The sequence below is a fragment of the Schistocerca nitens genome, chromosome 4, assembly GCF_023898315.1.
Source record: "Schistocerca nitens isolate TAMUIC-IGC-003100 chromosome 4, iqSchNite1.1, whole genome shotgun sequence".
Taxonomy (NCBI): Eukaryota; Metazoa; Arthropoda; class Insecta; order Orthoptera; family Acrididae; genus Schistocerca; species Schistocerca nitens.
The window spans coordinates 755,218,936-755,239,803 of record NC_064617.1 but is presented as its reverse complement, the minus strand read 5'-3'; the positions used below and the strand labels follow the sequence as shown (position 1 = coordinate 755,239,803).

Here is a 20,868-nt window from a genome sequence, read left to right as displayed (position 1 = left end):
GGAATGTGGACATGTTAACAGGTAAATGTTGTTAGACATTTCTATGTCTATAAAAACATCAAGGCACGAAGTATACAGCAACTTCCACTGTCATACTTTAGTGACAGATATTGCCAAGAACCTGAGAAAATATTTGTCCTACATAAAATAACTGAGCGGGACCCAGGATGCTATCCAGTCACTCATTGACCTGTTTGGTGTTACAATATAAGACAGCAAAAGGAAGGCTAAATTTCTAAGTTTCATGTTTAAGAAATCATTCACAAAGAAGTACCATCCAAACACACTGTTGTTTGATCATCACATACAGTCCTGTAAGGAGGACATAACAACACTAGTCAACAAGCATTTTTGCATCTGGGATGTGATGTATCAACTAGTATGTATTTTGGTGTGTAGAATCCGAATATACCTTTCAAAATGTTCTAGCATGCACCATTTTTGAGTTTTTAAAGGTTTTTTTATTTTTCATATTCATATTTCACTTTTTTCTGTTCTTCTGTTTTGATGTTTAATTGTATGTTTTTGATTTGCACAGGAGAGCTAGAAGATCTACAAATCGTCAGTTGGCGTGGTAATCCAGTGCAGTGAAAGAGATCCTCAATGAGTGTTTCCTGTGAAAGATAGTGCAAACCTTTTGTGTTTAAAACTTACACTAAGAAAAATGGCAACTAATAAATCACACTGCTGTCTAAACCACCCCAACAACTTTTGTTATGTGTGTAGGAATGTGGGAAATTCACTCCAAAAGTCCAAAGAAAACCAATCATTGATATGGTTAAGAAGTCATATAAATCGTATTTTGATTTTCCTGTTGGTGTCAAGATAAAAATTTTGCACCTCATATTGCCTGCATAATCTGTACTACAACCTTAACCGAGTGGTTGCAAGGAAAATGCTGAGCCATTCCATTCACTGCTCCGATGGTGTGGTGTGAGTCAAATGACCATTATTCAGACTGTTACTACTGTCTTACAAATATTTCGGGGCATTCAAGCAAAACTAGACATAAAATAAAGTATCCAAATGTATCTTCAGTGCATTTGCCTGTGCCCCATGATGAGATGTTGCCTGTTCCTGTCACTAACTTGAAAGCTACGGAACCAGACACCATGTCAAGTGAATCAGAAAGTATTGAACATACAGAAGAGTACTGCCCTCAATATTATGACACTTCACCTCAGCTCTGTAATCAAAAGGAATTGAACGATTTGGTTCACAATCTAAAACTTTCGAAACAGCAAGCTGAACTCCTGGGGTCGAGACTGCAACTACGGAACCTTCTACCTCTAGGGACAAAACTTTCCTGTTTCAGATCAAGAGGTACTTCCTTCGCTCAGTATTTCGATATGCAGAATTCAATGTGTGTATGTAGAGATGTCAATGGTCTGATGATGCAGCTAGGTGTACAACCTAATCCACAGGAGTGGCGGCTATTTATTGTCTCCAGTAAAACCAGCTTGGCAGCAGTACTACTGCATAATGGCAATGCATTTCCATTGGTAACTTTGACTTACGCAGCAGACATAAAAGAAACTTATGAAACCATGGCTTTGCTGCTAGAGGCAATCAAATATAAGGATCATGAATGGCAGCTTTGCTGTGATTTAAAAGCTGTTGCACCCCTTACAGGTTTACAGGTTGGATTCACGAAATACTGCTGCTTTTTGTGCCTTTGGGATGGCCGTGACACCAGGAACCACTATACAGTCAAGTAATGGCCTATAAGAAAGTCATATGTTCCTGGAAACATAAATGTGAACAATACCCCATTGGTTGAGCACGATAAAATCATTTTGCCTCCCCTTCACATCAAGTTGGGTCTTATCAAGAACTTTGTTAAAGCTCTGGATAAAGAAGGTGAGGCCTTCAATCACTTAAAAGAAACGTTTCCCCAATTAAGTGAGGTAAAGCTGAAAGAGGGTATATTTGTTGGACGACAAATAAGAAAATTTCTGAGAGATCCAACCTTTGATACCAAACTCACAGATATCCAATTATCTGATATGGTCTTCTTTTAAAGCAATTGTGAAGGGCCTTTTTGGATAACAGAAAAGACAAAAACTATGTTACCATTGTGAATGATTTGTTGGACAACTATAAGAACATGGGAAGTAGAATGTCAGTTAAAATTCACTTTTTACATTCTCACCTTGATTTCTTGCCGGAAAATTTGGGAGCCGTAAGTGATGAGCATGGTGAACGCTTTCACCAAGACATTCTTACCATGGAACACTGTTACCAAGGATTTTTCAAAAACCAAAGACGATTAAGGGTGAAAATATCTTCTGAACTAATTTGGACCCTTTATTGGCATCATGCCCATATATACATACAAAATAGTAGTGATTTCAAATGTTCTGAATGTGTATTTTTGTTTGACTTAATTGTATCAATTTTTTATATTACCATTTTTTATTCTGCTGTGTATCTAGGAAATGTGATGCAATAGAGAAAAACCGATTTTACCAGTGTATTCAGCATCCCAAATTTAGGTAAATCCACCCATTTACAAACCAGATGCAGAAAAAAAGTTTAAATTTGTTAACTAGTGTAATAGGCATCCCTGGCACACAGAATCAACTGAAAGAGTTGAAAACAAATAAGTTGCCGTATCCTGGTAGAGTCCCAATTCAGTTTTACAGAGAGTAATCTATAGCATTGGCCTCTTACTTAGCTTTCTTCCATTGTGAATCTCTCACTTAGCAAGAAGTTCCAAGTGACTGAAAAAATGTGCAGTTGACTCTATACATGAGAAGGATAAAAGAATGGGTCCATAAAATTACAGATGAATATCCTAAACACAAGTCTGCTGCAATAAATCTTGAGCATATTCTACATACGAATATAATAAACTTCCTTTGGACAGAAAAGATTCTGTCTACAAATTACCAGGATTTAAAAGTATTGCTCATTAGAAACTGAGTTTGCCTTTTTCTCACACGATATCCTGTGAACCACAGATAACGGGCAACAGGCAGATTCCACAATCCTGGATTTACAGAAAGCTTTTCATATGGTGCCCTACAGTAGACGGTTAACAAAGGTCCAAGAATACAGAATAGGTTTCCAGATAGGTGAGAGGATCAAAGAGTTTTTAAGTGTACATAGTCCTCAACAGCAAGTGTTCATCAGAAACAAGGGTACTGTCAGGATTGACACATAAGAGTGAGCAGCAGTTTGCGACTGTTTGCTGATGATGCTGTAATATATGAGAAAGTATCACTGTTAAGTGATTTATAATGACACAGGATGATTTAGACACAATTTCTATTTGGTGTAATGAATGGCAGCTTGCTCTAAATATAGAAAAATGTAAGCCAATGCAAATGAAGTGGAGGAAAAAATCATGTAATGTTTGAATACACTATTGATGGTGTTGTGATTGATACAGTCCCATTGATTGAATGTCTATGCATAATGTTGCAAACCAAATATGAAATGTAATGAGGATGTAAGGATGGTAGTAGGGAAGGTGGATGGTCAATTTTGGTTTATTAGGAGAACTTAAGGAAGTGGAGCTCATCTATAAAGGAGACCACATATAGAAAACTTGCATGATCCATTCATGGAATCTCCACCACTCAGATTAAATGAATATCGAAGTTATTTACAGGCATACTGTTAGATTTATTACCAATAGGTTCAGTCAACACATGAGTATTATGGAGATGATTTGTGGACTCAAATGGGAATACCCAGAGATACTATTGAGAAAACTTAGAGATGCAGAATTTGCAGCTTACTGAAGAATGATTCAACTGCAGCGTACACTACGTGTAAGGAGTGCATAGACAAGATAAGAGAAACTGCAGGTCATATGGAGGCATATAGACACCCTCACTCTATTTGCAAGCAGAACAGGAAAGGAAGTAACTAGTAGTGGTACAAGATACCCTCTTCCATGCACCACAGGGTGGACAGTGTAGTATGTACTTCGACGTAGAAGTGGAATAGGGGAGAGGAATAAGAGCTCAGACAGAGCTCTACAGGGCATGTGACAGCATAGCTAAGTTCACGAGGGACAGGGTAATAAGTGGTAGGAACTAGGAAATCAGTGGGAGAGAAGCAAGAAAAGACAAATAGCAACCAAGGGGAAAGAGCAAAATTTGAGATAGTAAATAAACCATGATAGGTAGTAGGACATCAAAGAAAATGTGAAAAATATACAGAGAAACTTATAAATAATTAAATGGAAAAGAAAAGAGAGATGTACGAGATCAACATGAGAAAGGAGCGGAATAGAAGAAGGAAAGGAAGATGGGAATGCTGAAACAGGCAGAAAAGTGCAAAGGGGGTAGAACAGTTGGAGAACAGGTTCTAGTGGATATGATATACATTATGTGATCAGACATATTCAGACACCCCCAAAAACATACATTTTTCATATTAGGTGCATTGTGCTGCCACCCACTGCGAGGTACTCCATAACAGCAGCCACAGTAGTCATTAGACATCGTGAGAGAGCAGAATGGGGGGGGCTCCGCGGAACTCACGGACTTCAAACACAGTTAGGTAATTGGGTGTCACTTGTATCATACGTCTGTACATGAGATTTCCACACTCCTAAACATCCCTAGGTCCACTGTTTCCAATTTGACAGTGGATACATGAATGGGCTCGTACAGCACAAAAGTGTACAGGCCGACCTCTTCTGTTGACTGACAGAGACCGCCGACAGCTGAAGAGGTGTTATGTGCAATAGACAGACATCTATCCATTCCATCACACAGGAATTCCAAACTGCATCAGGATTCACTGCAAGTAATATGACAGTTAGGCGGGAGGTGAGAAAACTTGGATTTCACAGTCAACGGCTGCTTATAAGCCACACATCACATTGGTTAATGCCAAACGATGCCTCGCTTGGTGTAAGGAGTGTAAACATTGGGTGGCTGAACAGTGGAAAAACATTGTGTGGAATGACAAATCATGGTATACAATGTGGCAATCTGATGGGCAGGGTGTGGGTATGGCGAATGCCCGGTGAACGTCATCTGCCAGCGTATGTAGTGCCAACAGTAAAATTCAGAGGCGGTGGTGTTATGGTGTGGTCGTATTTTTAATGGAGAGGGCTTGCACCCCTTGTTGTTTTGCATGGCACTATCACAGCACAGGTCTCCATTGATGTTTTAAGCACCTTCTTGCTTCCCACTGTTAAAGAGTAATTCAGGGATGGCGTTTGCATCTTTCAACACGATCGAACACCTGTTCATAATGCATGGCCTGAGGCAGAGTGCTTACACGACAAAAACTCCTTGTAATGGACTGGCCTGCACAGAGTCCTGACCTGAGTCCTATAGAACACCTTTGGGATGTTTTGGAATGCCTACTTCGTGCCATACCTCACCAAACAACATCGATACCTATCCTCAGTGCAGCACTCCACAAACAATGGGCTGCCATTGCCCAAGAAACCTTCCAGCACCTGATTGAACATATGCCTGTGAGAGTGGAAACTGTCATCTAGGCTATGGGTGGGCCAACACCATATTGAATTCCAGCATTACCGATTGAGGGCGCCACGAACTTGTAAGTCATTTTCAGCCAGGTGTCTGGGTACTTTTGATCACATAGTGTAGATAACGGATATTATTATTATTATTATTATTATTATTATTATCATCATCATCATCACAAAAAAGAAATTTTTCGATCACATCCAGAGGAAGATGGGCACCAGGGTACAGAAGTTGAAACTTAGTTTGAGAAACAAGAAACTTTCTGATGGTAAAACTAAAAAGGGAGAGGCTGCCAGACAAAATTATTGACAAATTAGAGTAATACTATGGAATAACCATTATGAATAACACAGGTGATTTGTTCAGAATGACACAGAAATTATGGATTACATTCTTCCATAAACTGTCAACAAATGACAAACCCAAACATCAACTTTTCCCTCAGGGACCAGATTCATGGTGCAAGTATCACAATACTCAGTACTGAAGCACTTCATACAGCCACAAACATTCCACCCCAGCAGCAGTCATGCAAGATATAAAACCCGTTTACAGAGACCTGCCACATCCAGATTTATTAAAGTTTCTACATGAGCAGACTCTGAATCCAAATGTTTTTGTTGGTAGGAAGACACTAAAATGGGGAGGGGGTTCTGTGATGCAGTTACTGCTTTTAATTACGACACACATTCATTCATAGGATGATTGTGCTACGACGTATGGGAATTAATCCTGAAGTAAATCGGACCGCAGAACTTCAACAGATGGGCAAGATTTGCATTCAAAGCAAAGTATGCAGCAAAAATGGCTACTAAAGTGACCAGAAGGGAGAAAAAAATACAGTAATTTTTAGTCATTTCAAACTTTATTAACTGTTTCTGAAAATCTACATTTTCAGTTACATTTTTCCCTAAATCTCAGGAACCACTAGGAATAGAGTATTCAAATTTTCAGAGAATTGCAACATACATACACTGAGTCTACTGAAGTAAATAAAATATAATGTTAAGTGTAATTAAAATTATTTTAAAGAAAAAAAATATACAAAACTTTAGCCACATATTTTTAAAAATTGTATTTCACAAACCAGTGGCTGAGATGCTATGATTTTAGTTCAGTACAGACAGAACATAATGTGTAATGTCCTGTAAAAGTTTCATGTCCATTGTTACATTGGCTTCTAGAATACAGGGAAGCCAAGTAACAAAATTTAATATTGACATTATAGGGTATTCCAATTCCCCCTAAAAAATGCAGTAGTTGGTAAAGATCCCTAATGGCCATGTCACTCACAAACAACACTTGGAAGTCACTCAAAGAATGTGAAAGAACTGCTTTGATGAACAGAGAGATAATGACCTGTTTCAAATCCAGAGAGTAGACAATGCAGTTATCTTGCACTGTCACCATTTTTTTAACTGGCAAGGTATCTCTGCAGAACAAATAATTTTAAATATTTTTAAAACAATTTCAACACATCATTTGTAGGACGCTAGTAACAGAAATTTTTTATTTACTTTTTTTGTGGCAAAATAAAAATCTGCTAGAAAGGAGGACACACATGAAAAGATTTTTTCTCGTATGTAGAATTTCATAAAAAGTATCTGATAATAAGAAATAAATTTGGTCAGAAGAATCTATAAGAGTTTTTATGCAAACATTGAGAAGAAACAAATACACATTATAAAGGAAAAAAAACTGGTGGTTTCCTCTCTTAATTATAGAAAAATTATACGTATGGTACACGGTCAATGATGATTGCCTTTAGATTTCTCTGATTTTAGGTTTCTCTGTCTACTAACTTTGTTCCACACAGATGAGTACCTCACTTAACTGGGCCTGACCCGCAAGACATCTTTCAACTATTTAATGATGTAATCATGAGGCCAACAGCAACATAATTAACAGACAATCTAGAATGCGTGGAATGACACACTTCTTCAGCTGTCTGTGAACCTCTCTTCTGACCTTTTAGTTGCTTAAAAGAAGTTTCATAAGCTGCCTGACATTCTATTTCTGTTACCTACCAAATCTATAATATCTACAATATTAGGAATAGGATAAAATGTTGATCACCGTAATAATGACACAATGAGTTGCTGACAGGCACAATTAAAAGACTGTTACACATTTAGCTTTTGGCCAATGTCTTCTCCAGGAAAGAAAACACACACACTTCACACAAGCAGGGACATCTCTCGCACACATGACTGCTATCTCTGACAACTCCAACTAGAACAAAACTGTCAAGTTGAACAAAAGTAGCAATTTGAAATGGGGCATGGAAGGGGGAGGTATAGCAGGGGTAAGGGTGAAGGGAGAGAAGAACATTGTCTGGCGGAACGTGCTGGGATTAGATGGCAGCAAGACAAAACTGCCAGGCACAGCATCAGGAGACTATGATGCAGTGAGGTAGAGGGCAAGGGGAAGGGGAAGGAGAGGAGTAGAGAAAGATGGGTGGATGCATTGGCAGTGAGTGGCACACAATGAGAGTGACGGGGATGTGAACAGGGAGGACATGCTAGAACAAAAGGACCAGAAACTGTTGGGTGGAGGGTGTGGTGACAATAAATAGGTCACCACAGGGTGAGGCCAGTATAATTTTGAGAGCAAAGAATGTGTTTAATGACAATTTCTACCTGTGCAGTTCAGAAAAACTGGTGGTGGAGGAGAGGATTGAGATGACAAACATTGTGAAGTGGCCATTGAAATCTAGTAGGTTATGTTCAGCTGCATGTTGTGACACAGGATGGTCTACTTAGCTCTTGGACACAGTTTGGCAGTGGCTGTTCATCCTGGTGAGCATCTGGTTGGTATTCATAACAGCACAAAAAGCTGTGCAATGATTGCAGTAGTGCTGGTAAATGACGTGGCTGCTTTCACAGGTGGCCCAGTCTCTGATGGGGTAGGATATGCCTGAAACAGGACTGGAATAGGAAGTGCTGGGTGGGAGGATTGGGCAGGTTGTAAACCTGGGTCTTCCACAGTGATATGACCCTTGGGGCAAGGGGTTGGAATTGGGAGTAGCGTAGGCATGGAACAGGATGTTGTGGAGGTTGAGTGGGCCATGGTACACCACTTTAGGAGGGGTGGGAAGGATCTCAGGTAAGATGTTCCCCACTTTAGGGCATGACGATAAACGAGCCCTGATGGAGGATTTGGTTCAGCTGTTTCATTAAAGGGTGTTATTGTATGACAAAGGGGACACTCTTATGGGTTGTGGGAGGATTCTGGGTGTGTGATGACATGTAACTGGAATTCTACTTGCAGAACTACATCTGCCTGGTGATACCTTCAGCGTACTGGACAATGGAGTTCTTGTCACTGAAGATAAGCCATCCTCAGGTGGCCAAGCTATAAGGGAGCCTGGTGTGAAAGGTATGGTAACTATCGAAATGCAGGTACTGTTGGTGGTTGGTGGATTTAATGTGGACAGAGTTGTGGATGGAACCACCGGAGATGAGGAGGTCAAGGTCCACCAAGGTGGAATACTGGGTTGTGGAGGACTAGGTGAAGTGGATAGGAGAGAAGGTGTTGATGTTGTGAAGGAATCAGAATAGGGTGTCTTGGCCCTGAGTCCATATCATGAAGATATCACCAATGAATCTGAACAAGACCAAGAGTTTGGGGGGTTTGGGGTGGCTAGGGAGTTCTCCTCTAGATCGCCCATAAACAGGTATGAGTAGAAGGCTGCCACGCAAATGTTCATGGCTGTGCCATGGATTTCTTTGTATACCTTCCCTTTAAAGGAGAAGTAGCTGCCTGTTAGGATAAAATTAGTAAGGTGTATGAGGAATGAGGTACTGGATCTGGAGTCTCAAGGATGTTGAGAAAGGTAGTGTTCAATAGTGGCAAGACCAAGAGCATGAAGGATGTTGGTGTATAGGGAAGTGACAACAACAATGATGAGTAGGAAACAGATGGTTAAGAGCTGGAAATGATGTAGAGTAGGTGAATTAAGTGAATGGATACTTTGGCACTGGAGACTAGATTCCGGGCTATTAGTTGAGTGTGCCGATCAATGAGAGCCCAAATTCTTCCAGTGTGGGCACTATAACGAGCTACAAGGGGATGACCAGGACTGTTGGGCTTGTGGATTTCAGGGAGCATGTAGAAGGTGGGTGTGCTGGGTGTCATTGGGTTGAGGAGGGAAATGGATTCAGTGAAGTGATTCTGGGAAGGGCCTAAAGCTTTAAGCAGGGACTGGAGGTTATGCTGGACATCTGGAATGGGATTACTCTGGCATAGTTGAAAGTGGAGGTGTCAGATAATTGGCATAGGCCTTCCGCCACATAGTCGTGATTAATAACAACCTGTGAAAGCAGCTGTGTTCTATATCAGCTCTGCTGTAATCATTTCACAGATTTTTATATTGGTATGACTACCAACCAGCTGTCTGCCAGGATGAATGGACACTGCCAAACTGTGGCCAAGAACAAAGTAGGCCACCCTGCAGCACAACATGCAGCTGAACATAACAGACTTGATTTCAATGGTTGCTTCACAACCCAGGCCATCTGGATCCTCCCATCCACCAATAGCTTTTCTGAACTGCGCTAACAGGAGTTATCCTTACAACACATTATCCTTTCTTCAAATCATTCTGGCCTCAACCTACAATAACCTACTGTCTCCACACCCTTCACCCAACAGTTTCTACCCCCCAGTGCTCTTATCACCTCTTCCATATTCATTTACCATCACCCACATTGTGTGCCACTCTCTGCCAATATACCTGCCTGTCTTTTCCCCTTGTCTGCTCCTCTCCTTTTTCGCACCTACATCCCCCCCCCCCCACACACAACCTCCCTCCCCCACTGCCTGCAGATGCTGTGCCTGACAGTTTTAATTTGCCGCCATCTAGTCTCCGCATGCTCTGCCAAACAGTGCTCTCCTCTGCCCCTACCCGTACCATGCTCTCTCTCCCCCCTTGCCCTTCCCCTTCCCCGCCCCATTTTGAATTGCTTCACTGAACATGACAGATGCTGGAAATAGCAGTCAGGTGTGCATAATGTGTAAATGTGTGTGTTTTCTTTTCTAAAGAAGGCTTTAGCTGGACGCTAGATGTTTAACGGTCTTTTCGTTGTGCTTGCCTGAACTCAACATGTCATCTTTAGGGTGAGTAGCGATCTATCCTTTTCCTAATACTGTTGACATTTCAACCTGGACTGACTTCCCATTGTTTAAATTTATATTATCTCCACACTGTATATATTTATGATGTTCAGAGGGCAACTTAGGACTTCACTTACATATGGCCTCATGTATTTGGACATTATTTTCGTTTGGAGTGGAACTGTACAAAAAGTCAATAATTATGCAATATAGCTAAATATCCAACAATAAGTTGAAATAATAAGAAAATCTGTGAAATAAGGATGGTTAACAACAGTCTGTGAACGAAGGCGTGTACTGGAGACCCTGCTACTGTAATGTTAAGAAACACAATTCCCTTATTTCAATTAAACTGAGAATTGCCTTGGATAAAAGATAAAATTATCATCTGCCTCAAATTATTAATATGTAATATAACTGGATAGGCAAAAAAATCTTCTCTCAAAGTGGCAACACAAGAAAACACATATAAAAGTTAAGGAAATGTGCAAGCTTTCAGAGCCAATAGCTCCTTCATGTGGCAAAAGTGTTAAAGGGGAATGAAGGGAGATGAAGGAAACGAACTACCAAGTTTTAGGAAATGGGGAGAGTTACGGTAAAATCACCCAGAACTTTTCCATAACCCTCACAATTTCCTAAACCTCACCAGTACTTCTCCTTCATCCCTCTTCCTTCCCCTTTAATCCTTCTGCTAAACAAAGAAGCCACTGGCTCCAAAAGCTTGCACATTTCCTTAACTTTTATATGCGGCTTCTCCTGTCGCCACTGGTAAATGTATCTTCTATCCAGCCAATTTTATTATAGCTCCAAAAAACTGATTATTTTTGCTTGCTTATTAATTTAAATAGCTGGAAATATGGAATAGGAACATAAGATAATGAGCCACAATTACAAAAGAGGCTCATGAGTCAACTCCCTCATCGTATCATTCACAACAGTGTTTGTAACGAAGGAAGCTGGGATCTTTTTATTTCTTCTCTTGTTTTGCCATCTGCCTCCTTAAATGCATTTTATTTTCATTTTTCCCTAATTACCATTAAAATGCCTGCATATAATCTGCACTTTCATAAAAGAGAAAGGTTGACCCTCAGTCTTAAGAAATATACCACCGGATATAATGTTGTGCTTAGATTTATGTATGTAATTAATTTCCTAATTTATTTTGACTATTCTTAGTTAATATATTTTGTTATAGGGTGAAATCAGTAATTGTTTCATGACTTAGATTCTATAAACAAATATAAATTCTGTATTAATTATAAACATTTGGAATACTACCCACTAGCATTCTTTACGTGTTTATTTGGCTCTATTCAAAAACATATTAGCAAAGCCAGCCCTTAATTAATTCCAAAATAATTACTGGATTTGTCAAAAATATTGTTTGTATAACTATATCTGTTAATTTCATCATTTAAACAAATAATTCAGCCTAACCTTTGTGGTAGAAGTAACTGTTTAAAAGAAGGAATTTTTCTATATATTCAATTAATTGAATGAGATATGTTTTAATTGAAATTTCTGTAACTCAAATATCGAAGAACGTATAGTTCCAGTGCCTATTATTGTGAGGATATATAAAGGCCTGATTTTTGATCCCAAGACAGTCAGTCCAAGACCAATTTTCAGAAGAGGAACGTGTATTGGTTAGGTCAACAACAATGCATCATCTTAACCTTGAAATAAGAAATACACAAATAGACCACGTGTTAAAATAATGACACGTGTTCAATAGTGCCACACATACCATATTATTCTGCAAGAACTGCGTGGTCAGATTTTTACTGCTCGTACATGTTCAATGGTAAACTATTGCAGCAGTATGCTGATGTTCACCTGCAAACTATTAATGAGGCTTATAAAAAGTTAACCAGTGGTGAGCTGGCCATATTAACTGTGTAATACTGGAGGGTTGTGAACAGTGAAAGTAAAGAACTGTGAAACGCAACTGTGCTGCTGACGGTTACATCATTTACAGTAGTCAGTGTTGAACTTCCACCCCCCCCCCCCCCAACCCCCCATGAACACAGTACGTCGACACCGAGGGCTATCAATGAAGAAATAAAGCATGCGAACATAAAGATAATGTCAAAAAAATATGACAAATATGAAGGAGTATCTTAATTATGAGAAATGTGGGTAATTAATTGAAAGACTATTTTAAAAAATGTATTTCAACTCTCCTCAAACACGTAGGAGCATTGAAAAGGTTATCATAGCTTTTAAGGCTCTGGAAGAAGATTATTGCCACATGAATCAATGGTTTGCTGGAACAAGTTCTTTCAGCAAAATGTGGGTAGCTAATACAAAAAAAGTGTCAAAACAAATGGACACTAAATCTTTCAACTGTCCTTAAATGTTCAATAACCTCTCTATAAAAGTAAAATTGATCTATTTCAAAGTCTCCCCCACTGCTAAAAAAATTAAAAAATTAGTACAAAAATGCTGGATAAACTGGCTTTGCTCTGACAATAACCCTGAGCTTAATGACTAAAGCTACCACGAATGGAAGAAATCACAAAAGAACACATTACATAACACAGTACTATTATATAGAGCTTTAGAATCTATTACACGGCTTTTTAAAGTAGAAACAGTTGTTTTAAATTGTGAGGTAAACAGTTTGAGTGCTATTCTAGTAACTAAACTGGGGGGAGGGAGGGAGGGGGGGGGGGGACCGATGAAGGATAGACAGAGAGATGCAGGAAGTGGTAGACAGAGACAAAAGACAGGGAGAAAGAGATAGAGGGGTTGGGAGAGATGGAGGGAACGAGGGAGGAGGGAGGAGGGGAGAAGGGAGAGGGGAGAGAGACGGAGTAGCATGGAGTTAAGAGACGGAAATGGTGGTGGTGGTGGTGGTGGTGGTGGTGGTGGTGGTGGTGTGTTGGCGGGTGGGGGGGGGGGGAGAGAAGAGATCAGGAGATAAAAAGTGAGATGGGGCTGGAGTCAGAGTGGGAGGGGGTAATCATGTGGGAAAGAATCATAGAAAGTGGTGACAGTGAGCGTAAGGATGGCAAGAGAGTAAGGGGAGTGGAGGAGGGTACGAGGAGTGAGGGAAGGACAGGGACGTGTGTGGGTTGGGGGAAAAGGGAGAGATGGATAGAGTGATGTAATCAGAGTGGGGATAGAGAGGAAAGAGAGTCATGGGGGACAGATAGGAGGAAGAGACTGGTAGGGTTAGAATGGAGGCAGAGGCAAAACAAAGAGCACAGCATGTTGGAGTGGCTAAGGAGAAGAAACTAGACCTGTAATTTCTGTTGTCTGTTTTCTAGGCTGCTGTATTTTTGGAGCACTGCCTCTCCTATTTGCTGTGTTACAGCCTATCTCTCTGCTACTGACAGTGTTGCTGTTACTTCCACTAACAGTGTTCCCACAGCTTTCCGTTATACGTGGGGGCTGATCAACAAGTGCAAGCAGTGTTGTCTGCTCCTCACGTTTCCGTTTCACTGTCAGGACCTGTAAAAAAATAACGCAAAACAGATCCAGATGCTATCTTGAAAACATATTAAGATATTGATATGTCAAAGAGTGTTTCAACACTTTATACAAAGACAAATTTAAGCTTGAAAGAATAAATACTTTTCCAAAATGATTTCATTACATTCTATATAAAGGAAAAAAATACGCACACTATGTGACAGTCTCTGGATACTGACCTTGCAAGTGAAATGGATACAAAAAACAAGTTACAAAGATATTACAAGATGACATTGAGACAGTAAAAACCAAAATATTGACTATAAAGAAATAAAATAACGGATTATTTGAGAAAAGCAGTTGTGTGTGTGTGTGTCACAATAAACCCAACAAGCCAAAAAACTGTAGACTAATATAAATGGAAGTTGTTGCACCCTGCTACTAGTGAGTGTGAGTGTGCTGAGTGTAGTGTTGTCGCACGTGTGTACTTAAATCAACTGCCAACTGCACCAGAGTGGACCGGCCACTAGAGGACGCCTGTAGGAAGTGTGCACATGGCATAGTCTCCACCATACTGTCTACTGACAACTTGTGCCTATATATATGGACAGAGCAGAGCTGTCTCACTGTTTTAATTTGTACCGCTCACATCATTTGTTCTGTGTATTGCGTATGTTGCATCTGGTGTATGGATTCGTTTGCTTGTTACTTGTGGAGTCATGAGAGGCTTATTTCCATTACTGTTAAAAGGTTTATGAATAAAGCCTGATTTGCGTTATTCATATCAGTTTCGTATATTACTTCGTTACTACACGACCGGCAATGAGATTCGAACAGTTTCTGCATGTGCAGTCTTTAAGTGCGATTTCATCAAGTGTAATCATTATGGACGCTGTGCTACCGGCCCTGATTGAACAGCTTACTTTGCCAGTGACCACTTTGTCAGCTTCCATTAACACAAAGATTCCAACAGTCTATCCGCCCACTTTTTCTCCGTGATGATGATTCAAACAAGGACTGAGAAGCTTACATAGACAGACTCGGACAGCACTTCTTGGCTTTTGGTGTGACACACTCAAATTTGTGCAAAGCCTTATTCCCCTCGTGGATTCCACATAAGGTGCATCAATTACTGTGTCAGCTTGCCCCTTTACACGAATCACCTGCTCTTACTTTTGATCACATGTGCAGTTTATTGTCCAACAACCATCACAAACGAACACATGTCATAGTGGTGCGAGTTGAATTCTCCCGATGCCACACCAGTCATACAGGGCCTGGGCAGCCAAACTTCACGACCTTAGCCTTAAGTGTCACTTCGTTACTGATGCCAATAATGACTCTTATGCAGATTCTATAGTGTGTGACACATTATCTGTTTAGCTACAGACAAGGAAGTGTGGCAGAAGGCTTCACTCTGTGAAAACCACACACTGGCAGAAGTTTCTCAGGCAGCAGGTAACCAAACTGACGCGTGGGGTGATGTGGCAGTAGTGTCACAAGATGTGCACACTAGGACAACAGATAGGTTGCATGGGGAAGCAGCAGTGTCGGTAAACATGTGGGCCCAGTACCAAGCAGATCAAGGCCAGCCCAAGCGGCTATGACCACCACAGTGCCAGTGACAGCATTTTCTGTTTCCACCTTGTCCTGTCTGTTTTGTCCAGCACAAACATTGAGCATGCTCTAATTGCTGGACTTCTTGTAATGCTTGCCAAAAGAAAGAGCACATTGGCTCCATGTGTCCTTCACTGAAGATTGCTCATGATATGGACATGGACATACACTGTGAGACTCCAATAGTTGTGACTTCTCCCAAATTGTTTATAAAGTTAAATTTTTGCCAAGGGCACCAGTTACAGTCTGACACAGGTGCTGCAGTATCATTATTGAATTCTCAAATCTATGAGAGTTTAGGTTTGCCACTGTTTGCACCAGTCATGCGGAAGCTGGTCAGTTATAGCAAGCAGAACATCGCGCTGTTGGGACAATTTACAACATCTGCTTCTTACAAGTCAGTGGTTTTTTTTTCCATCACATTTTTGTTGGTTGCTGATGACAGTGTTGAGAACTTGTTTGGGACGGACGCATTTCAGGTCTTTTGATTTTCCATCACTGACACAAATAACCTTGTGCTGGATCATGTACCATATTTTCAACTGGAAACACTGCGCAAGAATTTTTCAGATTGGTTTTTGGAAGGCATATGGTTGTTACAAATTTTTCTGTTCATATGTCTTTGAAATACACAGTTCCCATAGTTTTTGTGATGTGTGTCCTATCCCTGTTGCTCTGACTTGGAGAGACTTCAATTGCTAGGAGTGTTGCGACATGTTATGACTAGTGAATGGTCGTCTCTGTTGGATGCATGGATGCAGTTAGTAAGCTGTCAGTGAAACTTTGCTTCTGTAGTGACCTCAGTAATACTGTCAATGAGCAGCAATCATGGGTATATAACATTTCCCATGTCAGGAGGAACTGTTGGCAAAAATTTTGGGTGGCCAGTACTTTTCTAAAATTGATTTAACTGAAGCACATCTGCATGTTCCAGTGGACGAAGAGTCTCAGCAAGTTCTGGTTTTGAATATTCCTTTTGGTCTCTATGAATGTTTGCACTTTACTTTTGGTGGAGCTAGTGCTCCTGCTATTTTCCAATGATTTTTAGAGACACTGACTATGCATGTCTCAAGTTGCATTAATTATCTGGATGATATTGTCATCACATGCTGCTCTGCCACCGATCACTTGAAAAATTTACACACTTTGTTTTATGTCTTACAGTCCGAAGGCTTACAGTGTAACCTTGCAAAATCTCCGATCCCCCCCTCCCCTTCTATTGTCTATTTGGGGTTCGAGCTCTCGTGGGTGGAGTTCGCCCTCTGCCAGACCAATTCTCCACTGTTATGTTTATGCCTTGCCCTCATCCACGTAGGAAGCTCAGGCCTTTCTACGGAAGATAACCTGCTACCACAAATTCCTGTCGGGGAGGAGGAAAGGCTGGCATGGCGGGGGGGGGGGGACATTGCCTTGTAATGAATGTACCTTTTGGCTGGAGCCCGGACTGCGAACGTGCTTTTCAGATGTTGAAATGTGAACTATCTCAGCCCCTTGTTTAGCTATATTCTCTCTGGACCAGCACATAGTTTTGGTGACTGACACCTCAAAGCCTCTGCACAGTCCTAGTGCACCAATATGCTGACGGCTCTAAGCGATCTGTTGCTTTCGCCTCTAAATCTCTCACTCCAGCCCAGGAGAATTACTGTCAGGTGGAAAAAGAGGCCATTCCACCCTTCTTCAAATGAGGTGGAATGATGAGTGTGTACGTTTGAGTCCCATGTAAAACGTCTGTGGTGGATTCTTTGCCGGACAATGCCCTTTCGCCATCTTCTGAGCACAAATCTCTTCATGCCTATGCAAGAGCAGAGCCCGTCCAAGTTGCTTCACGGCAGCAGTCGGATGCCCTCAGCTGCTTTGTGCTGGGATTGCCGGTGTGGGAGCAAGTGTTTTGGCACAAGCCCAAGTGGGTAGTGGTCACTGTGGTCCACTGCCAGGGATGCCATCTTTGTGACGCCCATACAGTTGACAGGCTCACACTGTGCCACTTTGATCACTTACACTCCTGCTCACAGCAGAAGCTACCAGTTTGTGGGTGCAGTCCCTGTTGCAGCAGCTCACACTGTCACCTTGCGTCTCGAGCCCATAGTCACCTGTTGTGAAGGTGCTCCTGTCCCATCGGCTGCCTCCTTAATGTATAGCGTCCTGGAACTCCAGCTTCACGGCACTGAGCACTGGTCCATCTCCGGCCTCGGGTGCGTTGTTGCAGTTTGCTGTTGCAGTTTGACCACCTCCACTGCCCCCCTCGCCATCAACAGCTCAACCTTCGTCACCAGTGGGTCCAACCCCATCTCCTCCTAGAACCTGCTTGCTGATGACGATGCAGAGATGGCGATGGCACCCTCCTCTTCAGTGCTGTCACTGGAAGCTGTACAGTCCCACCACCCTCACGTGTGCCCGTGTCTCCACACATTCCAGCCCTATGCTCCGGTGCTCACCCAGCAAATCGTCCCACCCTTGCTATCAGCATTGGCTGCTACCTCTCGGATGCGACGGACGCATCTCTTGTCAGGGCACCGGCATCTCCTCAATTGACTGGGCGCCCCCTATGTGTGAGGGAGAGGGGTGCTGTATACTGCTACTAGTGCATCTGAGTGTGCGGGCACCAAGTGTAGTGTTGCTGTGTGTGTACTTAAATCGACATCCAACTGTATCAGCACAGGCCAGCTAGAGGCCATCTGCAGACAGTTCGCACACAGCACTGTCTCTGCCATGCCATCTACTGGTGACTCGGCACCTACACATGTGCGGAGCAGTGGTGACTCACTCTATGTTCTTTTAGTTCTTTTAGTTTGTACCGCTCACAGCAGTTGTTCTGGGTATTGTTTATGTTGCACCTTTTTTATGAATCTTTTGTCTTGTTACATGTGAAGTCATTAGAGGCTTATTTTCATTGTTGTTCAGAGGTTTATGAATAAAGTCATATTTTTGTTACTTGGAATGGTTTTGTGTATTACTTGATTGCTACAAAAAGCAAGACCATAGCTGTGCAAGGGAAAAAAAATAAGTTTCTGATTTCTGGTTGCAAATGTGATTACAGAGATGTCTTTGTATACTTTAGAATGAATTTGTTACAAAACAACAGCAGAAACGAAGAAATTCCTAAGAAGAAAAGAAACATAATTTGTTCAGCAAGAGGTGTCTGCGAGATCCAGGCGGAACTAATGTGGCCTGAAAGGGGTGAAAAATCAAAAGTTCTAGCTGAAAACTCCAAATATAGGAACCATCCAAAATAGAAGGCACTACAGAATCGGCTTTCACAATACAATTCCCAGCATGTAGGTTGGCAGAAGGAAAATTACATAAAAGTACTACACCAGTACATCCGATACATTGGTAACAAGAAACTAGAAGCAGAAGTATTCCTAAGTGAAATACAACCACACATATTATGCGTTAATGGGACATGGGCTAACTGGAAGTCAGATAGATAATCAGCCAATACAGGTGAATATCTTTTCCTGTTACCTCTGCAGAGCTAAACAAAAAGGTGGTGGAGTTTCTTTACATATTCAAATCAAAAAGCTCCAGCAGGCTGAAGTAGTGAAGCTGCAAGATTACTCATAGCTAAAGAAAATTATTTTGAAACTACTTGTGTAATGACAGGCGACTTAAAGACTGTTTTATGTGCACAGATACTTGGTGGCAAGATCAGCGTCTTCCTGGATAAAACTGGTAACTTCCTGCTAATGGATATGGAGAGAAACACTGTTATCAGTGAAGACTTCAGTACTGGCATAGAAAAACAATAAAAATCAAGACAAGATTTTGAAGAACAGTTAATACAACACAACATGGTGGCAACAATATCTGCACCAACAAAAGTAACTTTTCAAAGTCAGTTGTTGACAACATCATTATTAATGTTAGTAGATGTACCTGTGAGCCACATAAAGTTCAAATAGAAATATCTGCTTCTGCAGAAGCAATGAGATAGTATCAGAATTAAACTACCAAAGAAGTCAGGATAACTAGTGAGAAACATATTAACATACTTAGAACAATATTAAGTGGGGAATCGTGGAATGAAACCCCACAGGTACATAATGTAAAAGGAAACTATGATGCATTTATTACAACAATTAAATACCATTTTAATATGATATTCCCCAAAGTAAAGAGATAAGCTGCTGGATCAAACATATAGGATTATCAGTGAAATATTAGAACAGAGTAGAAAGCTGCAGGAACTGAGGTAGTGGGTGATGCTGAAACCCATGAAATATTACAAAATAAGTACATGAAAATAATAAAAGAGGTAAAAGCAAGTGCAATTAACACAGCCATTATGAGCTCAGAAACCAAGATAAAGGCAGCTTGGAATGTAATTAGTGGTGGTAGAAAGGAAAATAATGGATCAAACAAAAAAACGCAGATCAGGTCAATGAAAATAGATAACACAATGGTTACAAAAAGTAGAAAAAAGGCAAACATACACAATGAAAATTACATAAATGTGGTAGAAAATGTGAGGATATCTTTAATGTTTTATTGTGTACACTGTAACCCAAAAGTCCGTTAACATCTGAAAATTCAATACTTCACAGAATAATGTAAGTAGAGAGGTAAAAACTGACACACAAGCTTCTTTATTCAAACAAAAATGCACAAAATGACCAACAGATAGCACTCCAAATGATACAAAAGCAACAGTTCAGTTTTAGCAAAGATATAATAATTGTTCAATATGTTGGAAGTCATTCATCAACAATACCTGAAGTCGAGGGACTATGTTGTGAACATCATTGTACAGCATATGAGTAGATATGTTGACAAATTGCTGTAGGATGTTGTCCTTCAGCATCCCTAATGAAGTCAGACGATCGTGGCAGAGTTGTGACTTCAGATAACCCCACAACCAATAATCATACATGTTGAGGTCTGGGCACCTGGGAGGCCAGGAAGAATGGAACTGGTGGCTCAGCATGCAATCTGCACCAAACAACGTGCACAAGAGGTCTTTCACACATGTAGCAATATGGGGTGGAGCACCATCCTACGTAAAAGTTGTACCTTCCAGCAGATGTTTATCAGTCAGACTAGGGATAATGTGATTCTGTAATATATCAGTGTACCATGCACCTGCCATAATTCTCATGTGGCATCCCTGGAGTGTTGCTGTCCAGTGCCATCTGCTGGCCAGTTTTTGCACTCATTTTTTGTTTCAATAAAAGCCCACATCATTATAGGCATTTGCATCAAGTTTTTCCTCTCTATCTATATTATTCAAGAAATCAGTGCATTTTCAAATGTAAATGGA

General features: G+C 40.8%; 1 protein-coding gene across 6 annotated transcripts in view; it reads right to left on the bottom strand.

Moving 5' to 3' along the window:
• Positions 1 to 20,868, bottom strand: part of LOC126253044 (uncharacterized protein C2orf42 homolog) — a 258,388-nt gene that overhangs the window by 75,071 nt on the left and 162,449 nt on the right. For all 6 annotated transcript variants that reach the window (XM_049954119.1, XM_049954115.1, XM_049954114.1 and 3 more), the window contains one exon: positions 13,823 to 14,033. In XM_049954119.1, coding sequence (XP_049810076.1) covers positions 13,823 to 14,033 — 211 coding nt within the window. The remainder of the gene's footprint in view (positions 1 to 13,822; positions 14,034 to 20,868) is intronic.